Source organism: Plectropomus leopardus, chromosome 18 (genome assembly GCF_026936395.1).
Source record: "Plectropomus leopardus strain MGB_pleo_1.0 chromosome 18, ASM2693639v1, whole genome shotgun sequence".
In the NCBI taxonomy this organism is placed as follows: domain Eukaryota; kingdom Metazoa; phylum Chordata; class Actinopteri; order Perciformes; family Serranidae; genus Plectropomus; species Plectropomus leopardus.
In genome coordinates this window covers 28,193,337-28,208,809 of record NC_142193.1, presented here as the reverse complement: position 1 = coordinate 28,208,809, position 15,473 = coordinate 28,193,337, and the positions used below count along the sequence as shown (strand labels likewise).

At 36.2% G+C, this 15,473-nt stretch overlaps 2 protein-coding genes across 3 annotated transcripts in view; both read right to left on the bottom strand.

Moving 5' to 3' along the window:
- Positions 1-1,625: 1,625 nt before the first annotated feature.
- On the bottom strand, positions 1,626-4,738 carry ndufa6 (NADH:ubiquinone oxidoreductase subunit A6). Its single transcript, XM_042505612.2, has 3 exons — positions 4,556-4,738; positions 2,732-2,847; positions 1,626-1,852 (listed from the first exon to the last, which is right to left on the bottom strand). The coding sequence occupies exons 1-3, from the start codon at positions 4,689-4,691 to the stop codon at positions 1,721-1,723; spliced, it is 384 nt and encodes a 127-aa protein (XP_042361546.1). The 5' UTR covers positions 4,692-4,738; the 3' UTR covers positions 1,626-1,720.
- Positions 4,739-5,709: 971 nt separating this feature from the next.
- triobpb (TRIO and F-actin binding protein b) overlaps positions 5,710-15,473 on the bottom strand; it is a 32,620-nt gene continuing 22,856 nt past the window's right edge. For both annotated transcript variants that reach the window (XM_088091355.1, XM_042505791.2), the window contains 7 exons: positions 14,332-14,581; positions 13,474-13,585; positions 11,029-11,188; positions 10,244-10,330; positions 8,559-8,645; positions 7,386-7,590; positions 5,710-6,636 (listed from right to left, as the gene is read on the bottom strand). In XM_088091355.1, coding sequence (XP_087947481.1) covers positions 7,429-7,590; positions 8,559-8,645; positions 10,244-10,330; positions 11,029-11,188; positions 13,474-13,585; positions 14,332-14,581 — 858 coding nt within the window. In that variant the 3' untranslated portion in view covers positions 5,710-6,636; positions 7,386-7,428. The remainder of the gene's footprint in view (positions 6,637-7,385; positions 7,591-8,558; positions 8,646-10,243; positions 10,331-11,028; positions 11,189-13,473; positions 13,586-14,331; positions 14,582-15,473) is intronic.

Sequence of the window (15,473 nt, the reverse complement as noted above, 5' to 3'; positions counted from 1 at the left end):
CAAACTGGTATAATTGCCGACTTCGTCAATGAAATTCTGTTGAAAATCTAGAAAAATAGACCTATTAAATTAGTTATGATGGTCCATCGTCCCATACATGTCTTTAAGATGTAAAGATGTCTGGGATTTTAGAGCATTTCTCGGATTTAATGACGTTTCTTGGGATTTAGGGCATTTTTTGGACATTATGACCTTTCTCAGATTTTAGGATATTTTAAAGATTTGAGGACGTGTCTCAAATTCCAGGAAGTTTCTAGGATTTAGGATGTTTCAAGGATTTTAGGTTGTCTCTTGGATTTTAGGACATTTCTCTGTCTTTAGGCCGTTTCTTTGAAATTTCTGAATTTGGGATTTTAGGACGTTTTTAGGATTTAAAAATATTTCTCAAATTTCAGGAAGTTTCTTGGATTTTAGGACATTTCACAGATTTTAAGACATTTCCAGGATTTTAGGGCATTTCTAGGATTTTAGGATGTTTCTTGGATTTTGAGACATTTCTCAAATCTTAGGAGGTTTTAGGATTTTAGGGCATCCACCCCAACTCCTTCCTAAACATTTAAACAATGCTAGTGGCCTTATGCCAGGCAGATAATGGTAAGCAGCTTAACAAAAAGACAATAAGGACATTAAATGATACAATCTCGTATTGACTGCAGGCCCTTGAACCAAATCGAACTGAAATCATATCGTGGCAGACTTTGTGGTATCAGCAAATACTGCATAACTGTCGAAAGAATCCATATAATAATATGTGGTGATGAAACTTGTGATTAAAATCCAGTTTCAAGCTATTAAATCAAACATTAAATACTTCACCTGCAAAATGACCATTTGTGTATCAATTACTCACCCAGTGGTAAAATTTGTGAGGAAAGCTTTGGTTTTCTAGCATGCCTTCACGGTGAAATAAAAACGGAGAAAATTCCTGATGAATTTAAGTCATAGGGATCGAACTTTAACAGCAGCAAAACTATATCAAAACATATATTTACAAACTCTCACACTCCTGCAGAAACCTCATTTATTCAGTTGTATGTTCAGTGCTTCCCCAAAAAAGCCTTTTCTGAGAAGGAGCTAACAGAGTGTAAAATTTGCCTTATCTCTTTTCCACGCCAGACTCCATTTACAAAAAGAGTCATTTTTACCTCACTGAACACAGCAGCTGCTGGTCGGCCGCGGCCTCAATCCGTTAGTTTGTCTGTATTATTGTGAGACTTTGGTGTTTTAAAGGTTTCGTTAAGATTCAGTAAAGTCACATAAAAACATAAAAAAACTGCAGATGGAGACAACAGGAGACCAGCAGGTTCTGTGTTCATCAGAGTAAAATTATGTTTTTCACAAATGGAGTCTGGCTTAGAGTCTGGCAAAGCTGAGTTTCATTTTCAGTGTCTTGTTGGAAAAAGCTGCCTGTTTGTGAAATATTGTGCACACGGCCGGATAAACCAGACCTGGATTCATGAATGGACCCTGTGATTTTAGTTCATCAAGAATTTTCTCTGTTAATGGATTCAAGCAGGAAAAACAAAGTTTGTACACAACACCGTCTGTGGATTTTAGGTTAAACCATCCCTTTAAAATAAAACCCAAAAAGCTGTGACTGTGAATAAAAGACTCAAGAGCGGGTATGTGAGTATTAAGTGTGTATTTACAGTAAAGGGGAACATCTGTCACACTGGAGACAAGCAAAGAGGGGTCAGAGGTCAGCGGGCAGCTACACAGTTCAGGGTTCGTGGCCCGTGTAGAATTTGCCGAGGAAGTCAGTGGCCCGAGGCTCCTCAGTCTGGTGAAAATAGCGCATAATGTGCGTCTTCTGCTTCCAGATGTGGATTGTTTCCTCCAGTTCCATTTTCCCCTGAAGATTAAACCACAAACAATACATGGAGAGATCAGTAAAGAGATGCTCTAAGTCACTGATACTCAACTTACGGCCTGCGGGCCTCATCTGGCCCTATGTAGGGTGCCAGGTGGCCCCCAAACCATTTTCTAATTCACAATAAAAATAAAGTTATTCACACTGGAAAAACATAAGGTGTCAGAGTGCTAAAAAAACATCAAAATAAAGCTTGTTTGTCAAAAAAAATGCCAGTGGAGAATCCCCCGCACTACTTTTCAGAGGTTCTAGCTTCAAGACCCTGATGTCCTAAAATCCTAAGGATGTCCTAAAATCCCAGAAATGTCCTTAAATCCTGGCTCAAGATTGTAAAAGCATCCTAAAACCAAAAATGTCCTTAAATTCTAAATATGTCCAAAGTTTAAATAAGTCCTACAATGATAGAAATGTGTTGAAATACTTGAAATAAGCTAAAATCCTAGAAATGCCTTAAAATCCTAAAAATGACTTAAACTCCTAGAAACCTCCTAAAATCCTCAACATGTCCTACAACTCTAGAAATGTGCTAAAATATGCTAAATGTGCTGAAATCCTAGAAATGAACCAAAATCCTATAAATGTCCTAAAATTTCAAAAAACATCCTGAAATCCCAGAAATGTCCTAAAATCCTGGAAATGTCCTAATCCTATAAAAATGTGCGGGGCTGCTGTGAATGGCCCCTGGCCTCCTGTCATTTTGTAAAAAGTGGCCCTCAGGCAAAGTAAGCTGAGTCTCAACACTGACACTGAGACAAGGTAACGTGCAGCCTATGAAACCGCCTAAAAAAGCAGATTTAAAGGACAAATCTGCGAGTTGCTGTGGTTGATGCATTTCTCGGAGCAGTTAAAGGTGGTTTTTACCTTAATGACTAACATGTCGATCACACGCGGGTCAGTGATGTGCTTGTTTTTGTCAAACAGCTCCCTCACTTTGTCTCTTCCCTGACGCGCTGAGATGTCCAGCTGAAACATCGCCACTGCAGAGAGAGAAAAAAACAAGTCACAAAACTGATATTTTTTTTAACTGATGTTTTTTTCATATAGTTTAATTCATTTTTATTTTAAAAGTTAAGGCTGGTGTTATCCTATTTATTTCTTACTATCAAAGAAACCCATGAAAACACCAAAAACCACAGGTAACTGGGCCGTTAGCATGTTTTTGGATAACAATGGCGGTCTGTAGCACAGAGGGAGAAGGAAATCTAATAAACTAAACATAAATTAAAGAGGAAAAATGAATAAAAAGATCACTTTTTGCATGTAGTTTATTGAAAATAATTCATTTTTTTGTGAATTATGATTAGGACTGATGTGGTTAAAAACAGACTCAATGAAAGTATAATGATGTATAATATATTTTATAATCTGATTTTGAGAATTTGACACTGCACAAAAAATAATATTTATAAAAATCAGTGTTGTTTCTTCAATCATTGACATATTCCAGGCTGTGATCATAAAAAAAAAAAATCTACCTTGCATGTAGTATATTGAAAATAATTAATTTATTGTGTTTTTATTATCTAAAAACACAGTGGCATTCAAACAAAAACCTGGCACTGAAAGGGTTAAAACTCTGAAAAATTATGAATATTTGATATTTATGATTAGGCATGATGTTGGATAAAAAAAAATAACTCGACAAAAATAGAAAATAATATTAACGTATAACTTTTTTTAAAGCTTGATTTTAAAAGCACCTTTTGTGTGCAGAGCAATACGATATGAAAGCGGCCCTGACGGCATCAAAGTTTGCGCCTGTAAAATATAAATTCATGAGCTTTTTGATTCGTCCTAGCAGAAAAAACAAAGGTCTTAATAATAACATCGACGCAGTAAACAAGTACGCACAGACCCAGACATTTTAAATCAAAGGAGATCATTAACTTCATTATTTACACCTGTGCTTCTTCTATTTGATTTATTTAGAAAATGTAAAAAGGGAAATAAAGAAACTATCGACAAAAGCAGATAAAAAGTGATATTTACAGACTGTGGAAAAAATAAAGCAAAAGAAACTGTCAAACACACGATGACTTAACGATACCCAAATAATTAAACATACATGCATGCACCTTCACACCCAAAATCCACCCCAAAATGTACAGTTTTTCATTAATATAAAATTTAAAATAAAATAAAATAAAATAAAATTTTATATATACATCTATATATATATATATATATATATATATATATTTATATTAAGCAACCAAATAAATAAACAGTAACCCCTGTAAACACCTGGTGATCATTAGCTCCACTCTTCATCCCTGTACCTCGTGAAAATCATATTTTTAGACATTACTTGCAACTTTTTTTTTAATGTTTTTGTACTATTTTAGCTCCACAGTAAAACTGTTTCATAGCTTCACTCACAGATTGACAGACAAAAACATTTTTTCTGGTACAAACACTATAAAATGTAATTTTCCCCTTAAATTATATCCCCCTCTCGATCAATGAACATTTTTTTTATTATTTTCTGGTCGTAAATTACTCTCAAACATTATTTGTGCTGTTTGAAATTCCACAAGATTCGCGTTTAAGTCAAATATCTGAATTAAAAATGTCTGTTTATGTTCAGGTAGCAGTTTGCTAACAGCTAACGTCGTTACAGACGCGACCTTGACGCTCGCGCCGCCTTATTTTTAACCTTTTACCTGCCGCAGCGCAACGACATACCTGTGTTCGGGACCTCTCGGTACCAGGCTCGGTACAGCTCCCGGACCCTGCGCTTTGCTTCGTCCAGGTCCCGGCTGAGGATCGGTTTAACGACTTTAGCAGCACTGACGGCCGCTCGGGTCCCTGTGGAAGCCATCACTGCTGTAGGTAGAGTTTCCGGTTCTTCTTCTTCTTCGGTGGTGTCAGGTTGATAAACACAGTAGCGCCACCTGGTGGGACGGTGACCCTGAAAATTATTTCTACGGTTTAACCCTTTGAAACCTGAGAAAATGGCTAAATTTAAAAAAGAGAAGGGAGGAAGGGGTAAGTAATTTAACAAGAAATGACCCCAAAATTAAAAGTGCTTAAAATGTATAAGAACTCTGTAAAATAATCTACCAAAAAATTAGTCAAAAAAACAAGCAAACCAAAAAAAAAAAAAAACAAACAAAGGGATACAAACATTAATGTAAAAAATGCTTACAATTTAAATAGATAATTATTACAGTTTTGCCCCTAGCCTTAAACCCCCTACCCACCAACATTTTTCTCTAGCTTTTCAAAGAACTTTTTTTTAACCAGAAAATACGTTTTAAAACAATCAAACAAAATAGGATGGTCTTAAAGTAAATATAATTCTGTAACATCATTTTAAATACAAAATTATGATAGTTTCCCCCTAGATTTTAATCTATTCCCTCAAAATTTTTCCCTAGCTTTTGAAAACATTTTTTTAAAAATCTTCCAGAAAATTATTTTTAAAAAAAACAACCAAAAAACTAATAAAACAAATAAAAAAGAAAAAGTCTAAAACACTGCTTAAAATTTATGATAATTCTGTAACATAGGTTTGAATTATTGTAGTTTTTCCCTAGCTAAATTTTATATTGTTATATAGTTTGGTATGTACACTTTATAATATTTCAAATTATTTGAAATCAAAGTGGAGGGAAAAATCCCTACAAGCATAGTAACCTGTAATCTGTAATCTGTATACTGCCAACTGTCTGTTATCGTTCTCCAATAAACTTTCTTTCCATCTATGAAATTGACTGTATTGAAATATTTGAAATTTACTGACAGTCACAACACTATGTGCCTAATAATAGTATAAAAATAGTATTTATAATGCGTGCAAATGCGACATCATTGAAAGTACATGTGCAGTGCAGGAGTGTTTTTTGTTGAACTTATTTTATTGATTGCAAAAAATTGTGTATAATTTACAAAGACGATAACGGGCTCTACAGTACTTTAAATATGAAAACATTTTCCAAAGGCAGGTAGATAAGTCACGTAATCACAATTCATACTGTCAATAAAAAATTGGCTCATCGATGCAACACCTGTCACTTGTTACTTGGTGGTAAAGCAATGATCAGGTTTCTCAGCCGCGGTTTAAAAAATAAAGACGTCTGTGACGTGGGACAACATTCATTCAACAGCTTTTAACAAGCATCCCCAAAGAAAGTCACATCAACTTCCAATTCAGCCTGCCAGGAGTAAAAATATTTGCTGTCTTTTCCTGTGTTTATCCCAATATAATTTCTCAGAATTTCATATCCACAAATACTAAACAAGCACACTTCTTTCCAGGTATAAAAAAAAATATTACAGCAAATGATGAGCTCCCATTTCTAAAGAAACACGTGCCATTTTCACAGAGTAAACACGAGTCAAAAGCTGTACAAAACGAGATGACAGTAGCTCTTATGTAACTATTGATCCCTGCTGTCTCATGCAGAAGACACACAGAGGAAGTGGAAAGATTATCAGACACAAAAAAAGCTGATAAAGCATGAACTCTTTATCTACAAACATGTTTAAAAAAACACACTACAGATATTCCAGTTTTCAGACCAAACGCGCACTCATACATGCTTGCACTCAAAGCAAGCCAAAGCCAAAAGTACAAAATAAAAAAGTGCAGTTTTATATATCATGTGTGGCCCAGTGTAATAAACCCGGCTAATAGCTACTCTATGCTGCTCGTTGGCAGAATGATTGAAAACTAAGGCACTATCATCGTCCCCACGCAGCCCGAAAGTCCAACAAGTCATCTCTCCGCTGCTTTTGTGTTTAACTCTTTGATTCAGTCACATCTGCAAGACAAACACAGAAACAATACGATTAAAACAAAAGCTATAACTCTCAAAATCTCCACAAAGCTGGAAGAATGTAATGCATTATTATTATTTCTGTAACCCTGAGTCCCTCTGTGGATCCTTTTTGGACTAAAATTCATGACACCAAAATTACTTTCAACTTTGAACTGATGTTTCTGGTTAGACGGAGGAACTCAAATGTACAAAAAAAAAGGATAAATACCAGTGATGCACGATAATGATTATTTCAACCGATACCGATAACTTCCAGCTTCTCATGGCCGATAAGATACTGATAACCGATAATTTCTTTTTGATTGTTTTTCATTATGAAATGCTGAGATGTGGGGAGTACAGATGGATTTAATTTGTGCATTTTAAATTAAAAAAATTTTTTAAAAAATGACATTTCGGACAAAAAGCTGGAAAAAACTCATTTCTGTAAAAGAGTCATTTTCAAGAGCAAAATCAATTTAATTTATATATATATATCTGTAGCTTTGATCGTCTTGTTCGTTTGCTTTTGGACGTGGAAATGTTGTTTTATTGCATAACATCCGTAACAGTGTCCCCTACACTACAGTGGAAACACTGATTGATGGAAAATCTCGTCAATGACGGGGAAAGAGTTATAAAAAAAAGAAAGAAAAAGAAACAATGGGGGAAACCCCTCGGTTCTAATAATAATAATAATAATAAAATATTTTTTTAAAAAATCCACACAGACAGTGAACTTCCCTCCGTACCTGTCTCTCTGTCTGCCACAGCGTCAGTACCAGCAGCAGACTCTCAGTGGTCCAGGCTGTTTCCCAGTTTCTGTCCCTCCTGCAGAGCCGCCATGGCCAGCCTCAAGTGCTCCTTTAGACTCTGGATCTCTCGCTCGCTGCGGCCCTTCATCCCACTCAGCTCCTCGTGCACCTCCGTGTATCGTTCACACGCCAGCCGCTTCTCCTGCAGGGCAGAGACGAATAAACAGGCTCAAAAACTACAGTCTGAATGTGTTTCAGTGGTGCTTTTAGCACTTAACAGTATGATTTATTGTAAGAGCCGAGCTGGAAATTTCAGGATTAAACAAAACAAAAATACAAAAACTTGCCAAAATGTATGCCATATGCATGAACACAGCCAAAATTTAACAAAAAATAATTTGTTGGGTTTTTTTGTTTGTTTTTATTTGTTTTTCAATGTAATTAGGTTTAGGATGACCCAAAATCGCTGACTAAACTGCTTTGCATTTTGCTTCACGCTTATACACTGCTTAAATACTGGATTTTCCTTCATTTTTTCTTTTCATTTTTATTATTGGTGCCGGTAAATAAAAAATTGGTGCATGTCATTTTAAAATTTACATGTGCCAGTGTGTGTGCAAAGCAAAAAGTATTCCAAGGCCTGATACGAACATACTATATCTATGTTTTTGAAATTATGTTTTAATATAGTGTAACATGCCATTCACCCTGAAAGCAGCAGCACGTACATACACAAGGATGGTAGTAAATATATATATATATATATATATTTATAAAAGACAAGACAAATTTGTTTAGTGCATAGAAATCACTAGGTGAACATGCCCAGTTTATTATAATCTTGTGATGAAGGGTCTTTCCAGCCTACTCAAATTTAAGCAGAGCCACCTCATTTTTTTTGACTACGTAGGCCAATTACAAAGATTTATCCCACTGTCCTTTTTAATGACCTTTGCTGTTCTTCACAAAAACCAAAAAATCCTGGAAATTTGTTGCGCTGCATTTTTCTGAAAGCTTAACCACCTTGTTCAAGGATGTGAGGATTAACATTCCACGTTATTCATCTAACAGCGTAGGATTTAAAGAAAAAACAACAACACATACTTCTACACACACACACACACACACACACACACACACACACACACACACACACACACACACACGTACCGTGTTAAGAAACTGCAGCTCGTTCCTTAGACAGCTGATCTCCTTGTGTAAGTACTCTATCTCGTTTTCTTTCACCCTGAGAAGAACCTGCAGAAAAACAACAAAACAACATAGCGTGGCTGTCAAAAGAAAGAAAGAAAAACACACATCACCCTTAATCCTTATAATTATCACGAGTCTACCAAAAAAAGCAATTGTGTTCTGGCTGATTTATGACAAACACAGTGGGCGTCCTCTGTAATTTATATTGCACATAACTTAGGCTTTCGGCCAATTATTGTTTATCACGTCAGTTTGTTTGTATCCTAAAAACTGCAACACAAGCTTCAAGGTTTTTTTTTATTTGTACCCAAGGGTGCATTTGTTGTGCAGACAAAAAATTCAGCAATCAAAACAAGACATCAGAATACAGATTTAAAAGACATGAAAACAAATGCATAAAAAATGATCATCTGGTAGTGAAATAACATCAAAATAGAGTGTGGGTTATTAGACGTAGACCATTCTCGTGTTTTTTTGGAAATGTCAGAAAATAATAGCATTTTGGGAAATGATATGTAAGGAGCCACAGCAAATACAAGGACATGAGGTTCCTAACAGTTGTTTGGTGATTTATCTATGAAAATTCTCAGAAGAAAATGTTATTTCTAGACAGTTATTTGATCAAAATACTGCTATAAACCAGGGACCAATTGTCAATAATCGGGAAGAATTTTAATTTTGTAATTTTTTTACTGGAAAATTGACACAAATACTGAGACTAAACAAGGAACAACTAGAAAGAAAATGGTAAAAAACGAGACTGTGTGCAGAAACCAAAAAAAGTGACTGCAATGTGACAATAATAAATAGATAAACTGGTCTGTAAGGATGTGAAAATGTATAAACACCCAAGTAGTTTTTGTTTTTGGGTTTGTTATTCTGTCAAAACTAACATGTCAGCGTCACAAATATACGAGTTAAAAGACATTTAAGTAGAAAAACAAGTGTCAAAGTTTAAGAACAGCAAATGAGGAACTCATATGAATGTCATGACTATCTCTCTCTCTTTACATATATATATATATATATATATATATATATATATATATATATATATATATATATATACATACACACGCACGCATACACACTAAGCGCATCATCTTGTGCTCGCTTTGTTCAATAATACAAACGAGCAGCCGGTACAAAAGCCCTGCGCCTGGAGACCACAAGGCCATGGCCAGAATGAAGACCAGCTATTAATAACAGCTGATTTCTATTAATAATAATTCAGTATTTAAGGAGTGGAAACAGTCCTGAAGGATAGATCACCAGAGTCCCTTTGATTAGTGTCCTTGTGCAAAATGTATAACTCGTCTTGGAAACTGCATTCTTTTAAGTTACTCTTGAACATTTGAAGATTAGAGTAGAAATGAAATGATTCATTGTTTTTGGATGAATTGAAGGCAGTCAGAGAGCTACCTGCTTTTTAAGTCATCCACTATCAAAGTTATTGTTATTGTTGAATTTTGCAGAAAAAAACAAAACAAACACATATCCGCTTTACATGCAGCGGGTGACCTTTTCACACTTTTGCACATCTGCTGCGAGTTGCTGTCAGTTCAGGAAGTTGCAAAAAAAACAGTCTGACACACACCCGTCGTTTAGTTTCAGTTACAAGTACACAGTAACAGAGACGTTACCTCTAGTTCACAGGGTGAGACTTTGTGGTCATCCGTGATGGCAGATCGTGCGCGGCTGATTTCCTCTGTCAAACGGGCCTTTAAGTCCTGCAGAGGAAAATATTTTGTTGTTATTAATGATGCCCGTTGGCTTTCAGAGTTCCTACAGCTTAAGGAATGTGGGATTTCAGACATTTTACCTTTTTAATGCCACTTGGAAAGAAACTTAAGAACAGTTTTACAGTAGGCAATATTGAAGGAAAAAAAACATCAATTACTGAAGGAAATGAGGCAGAAATGCAAGAGGCATTTGGTAAATTATTTTTTTTAAGTCATTATTTGGAGCTTTGTAGCAATGTAATGATTTATAAAAAATATCATCTCCAATGTCTTAGAATTTCTTAGACAGAAGACTTTTGAAAGATTGATTTAAGACATTTTAATTCAAATTAAAGCCTTATTTTAATGCCTTTCAAGACTTTTTAAGGATCTGGGTTGGCATACGTTTGCAGTCAATGGTTCAGTAGTCTAATATAGCCCGTCTACAGACTCCAAACTACATTTATTACTGTGCCAACAAAGAACCGCAGCATGTCGGCAACCTCTGTTTGAGCCCAGATAGTGCACAATAACAAACACTGCATGCACACACAGTACACGGTTCAGAAAACTGTCTGGCTGTAGTTAAGAGTTACGCCTGCCAGTGCCGCATTGAGGAGACTCATCTTTCATTTTAAGACAGTTTTGATTTCAGCATTAAAATATGGCTGCATCACTTGTCTTGTTCGTATGTGCTGATAACTCGCCTGGTTCTCTTTCTTCAGCTGCTCCATGTCTCTCTCCTTTCGGCTGATCTCTCTCTCCCTCTCAGCGTTGCTCTGCTCGGCTCGGTTCAGCTCCAGACACTTCTGAGAGTAGCGCTCGGACAGTCCGGCCAGCTCTCTGTGCAAGGCCTGAGTCTCTGCCCTGCAGAAAAGGATCAATTTGGTTGCTTAGTGAACTAAACTGCAGACATAAATAACAACTGCCAGGCCGCAGGACCAGATTGCAGGGTTCCTACACATTTGTACCAAAAAATTTCCATGACTTTGAGGGAAATTTTAAAGACCATTCATTTTCTGAAATGACCATCAATGCTCCTTTTCAGTTCTTTTTGCATTACTATATAACAGTTTTTTAAAATCATATATTATTGTAAAAAATAACAGGATTGGAACTGAAAATTTAAACATAACTTAGGGACTGTGTTATTTATGCGAGGGGAGGGGTGGTGATAAAAGGGAGAGGGATGTCAAATCATTTTTTAAGCTGTGGGGAGGGAATCATGGTTTTTATTTTGGCTTAGAGGAGGGGCATACAGCTTTAAATGACTGTATTTTGTTGCTAATTTACTACTAATTTTTAAAGAAAACATGTCTTTGAAAAAATGCTGGCAATTTTTTTTTCTTTGAAAATTTTGGTGATTTATTTCTTTCTTTACATTTTTTGGCATTTTTTTTAAATTAAAAAAAAGGGGGGGGGGGCACATAACTTTAAATGGTTGTATTTTCAATTTAGTTTACTACCATGTTTTAAAAAACATGCCCTCCATGTTTTCTTTAATAGTTATTTTGGCCTTTTCCATGACTTTTCCAAAACTTTTGGGGTATATTTAGTTTTATTATACATTTAGTATTACAGTTTTATTTAGGATTTGAAAATGCCTGACAAAGTTCTCTGTTAGATAAAAACATTGCACAAGTAAACATTACTGAGGGCTTTTAAAACAGTGTGCGGATCTCCTTTTTTTTCCCTATATTTAGTTTTACAAAATGGGAAATTGCTATTTACCAATGCCATGACTTGTCAAAGTTTTTCATGACTGTACATACAAACCATGAGATTGTGACAGAGTCTATGTCGTATAACCTGCTTTGTTTTCACTTCAGGGCAGAAAAAATGACAAAGAAACAATAACAGAAATCAATAACATGCAAAGAGAGCAGGTTTCTTCCATGTCGTGCACATACAACTAAAACTAATCTTGTAAGAAATCTTCCTATAAAGTGGTTACTCATTTATTCTGCTCTGCATCTCCTGAATACCTCTAAAATAAAAGTAAAACATTATTATATAGTATTGATTGCATTTAATAACAGCAACATGCTGTGTAAAAAACTATGTGGGTGTTTTGTTCCATTTTCATGAGGCAAGTATTTCCTACTGTGGTTTAAAAACATCTTCACTGCTTCATGACCAATAACCACAAAAATAAGGAAGAGCTTGCAAAGAGCGAAAAAACGCAGCGTAGGCAACACAGATAAGCCCTAAAATGTAGGTTCCAGTGGCAGCCACGGAGACAGCGCTGTGTCAAAGGCCTCGTGAAGCTTACAAAGGCAAACTAATCCATGACCAAATTCTTCTGCATTCCTTAAGTGCCTAACAGGACCCAGTGGCCGCTGCGGTAATGGCCTCGCTCAGACAAGGAACCCTGGATTGTTGTGGAGTCTGCAAATTCTACCTTTTATTTCACTGAAAACCCTTTTGTGGCCGGCTAACTCCCACTTAAAAGCACAAGAGAGCTATTCACATAAATTACCCACGTTGGCCTGCACTGACGCACTGAGAGCTGAGCGACAACCCAGAGTTTATTTTCAAGGCAACATGAAGTGAAGGCTCACACAAAGACAGGGGTGCGTGTGCAAAGCAGCTTGTAAACTCTGTATTCTTGTACTTCTGCATGCATGTAATCTTAATCTTAATCTTTGATAACAGATATGAACCCTCTGAAACCTGGACAAATTGGCTTGATTTCTTTCAAAAACATGGGAGGAAGGCAATGAGCAACTTCAGAAGAAAAGACTTTAAAAAGAACTTTATTAAAAAAAGATAAAAATAAAAAAGGCAAGAAAATTACCTCACAATTAGCAACAACAAAAAAAGAAAAAGAATAAAAAAATTAAATAATTATTCTGTAAAATAATTTCAAATATATAATTATGATGTATGGACATTTTCCCCTAACTTTATTTATTTTTTTTAAATCTAATTTTTTTTTTTATTTGGAGGATATTTCTCGCCAAGTTGCTCGTTGCATTTTTGCCCCAATGTTTTTGAAAGAAAATGCATCAATTTGCTGAAACTCAAAAGGTTTAAATACTCGTGAACGCAGCACAAGAAAAGCTGGTGTTGATCCAGGTTTCAAAGGGTTAAGACTGTTTTTTGTCAATGTATGACAGTGACAAAAACAGCACAGAAGTGAAGTTACTTACTGTTGTTGGGCCCGGACAGCGTGTGAATCTAGCACCCCACTGCTCAGCCTTTTGACTCTCTCCACCTCTCGCTCCAGCTCCTCTTTATGTTTCTTCTTCAAAGCCTCCATTACTGAAACACAAACACACACAAACACACACAAACGTGACTCAACTTCTACAGGATCTCCGGGTCGCTCGTAAACAGCACATGAAGGATTTTTCGGGGACTGACATCCTCAACTTTCGCAAGCAATGATTGAATCTATACAGAATAGTCAGACATGACAGTAAATTTTAAATACGTGTAGTATTATTCCGATGCAGAAAGAAGGACAATGTTTTGCTGTCAAATATCTCTGCCAAAAGAAGGAGTAACCAGTGTTATTTTTTCTTGAATATTAAATGACTAATATTACTTAATTTTTACCCCCATATTTTTAGTTTTTTTTTATAGATAAGAACCAAAAATGAGTTGAAAAAAGTTAATTAATGACAGTTTAGTTTACTCCCTTTAAAAAATTCATTCAATTCAAAAATTCAACACCCTCACATGAAATGGTGTCATCACAGAGGAGTAAAAAAAAATCCCTGTTGGACATTTTTTGCAAAGTTTTCACAGTCTGAGAAGAAAAATAACCGAAGGCCACAATAACGACTCGTTCCTTCCAACTTAAAGTTAAACAGTAAACTCTATTTGAAATTTGACTCAGTTATGACCAATTTTCTTAATAATATGACCTCTATTTAATGACTCAGTTTAAGGAACACTTCGTACTGCAACATTTTCTCATATTTTATGTAAACTTAAAATTTCTGTCACAAAAACACAAATATTTTGGTCTTGCTTTTCTTTTGGAGCTCGTTATGTCTGCTGACCTCGTGCGGTGTCCTGGGTCTCCTCCAGCAGCAGCCTGTCCCTCTCGGCCTCCAGCTCCTTGATCTGGCGGTCGTGCTGCCTCTGCAGCTCCTCCAGCGCCTGTCGATGAGCTCGGTCCATGGCCGCCAGGCTGCGGCCGCAGGGGGCCTCAGGGCCACAGCCACCCCGCACACCTCCTCCCAATCTCCCTCCCCCTACTCCTCCTCCTCCTCCTTGTAGTTGCTCCAGCTGCTGCCTCAGTGACGCCACCTGAGAAAAGTCAAAAAGACGAGGAGGTAAAGCCCACTGAAGCCTATCAATATAACATGACTGTGGTTAACCAACACTATAAATAATTCAATATTTTTTTACTGACTTTAAAATAAATTTAATGAACATTTTAGCCAAATCAAACATTCTGCTGCTAATCTACACATGATCAAAACTCTGCACCACCTTAGGTAATTGTTTTCCTTTTAAAAAGGACTACCGATGCCAACGCTCGCTCCTCTGCTTCCTTGGGCATTCCTGGATTTTATGGTTGTTGGTGCTCGAAGTTCAAACTATCTGAACTTTGACTCTGATCGCAGCGGACCTGATTAGATTCAAGCTACAGCAGGAGCTTAAACACAAAAAGAGCATTCAGCGTTCATTATATTGTGTTTATAATGTGACTGAAGGAGCTGAAAACGACATTCAGAGTCTGAATCAGGTTGTCTGCACACGGCTTTCAGCATGGAGGTGGCTGAGTCTGCGGCTAGCAACAGCAATTATTAGTCGATTAATTAACAAATCCATCAAAATAAAATGAATTTGCAACTGTTTTTGATAATCGATTAACTATTTCAGTCATTTTTTAAGCAAAATTGTCAAACATTTGCTGGTTCCAGCTACTTAAATGTAAGAAAATGCTGCTTTTGTTTGTAATCTATGAAAGTAAATGAAGAATCTTTTGGTTTGAACAAAAAAAGCTACTTGAAAACATCAATTTGGGCTCTGGAAAATTGTAATAAGTACCACCCAGGGTTTCCTATACATTATTTATTTGTGGCACAAATAGACTTTCCTATTTTTGGATAATATGGAACACTATTTAAATATATATACACTGCATCACATTCAGCACAGAGCGTACTCTGGGCACAGATGGAGCATTAGAGCA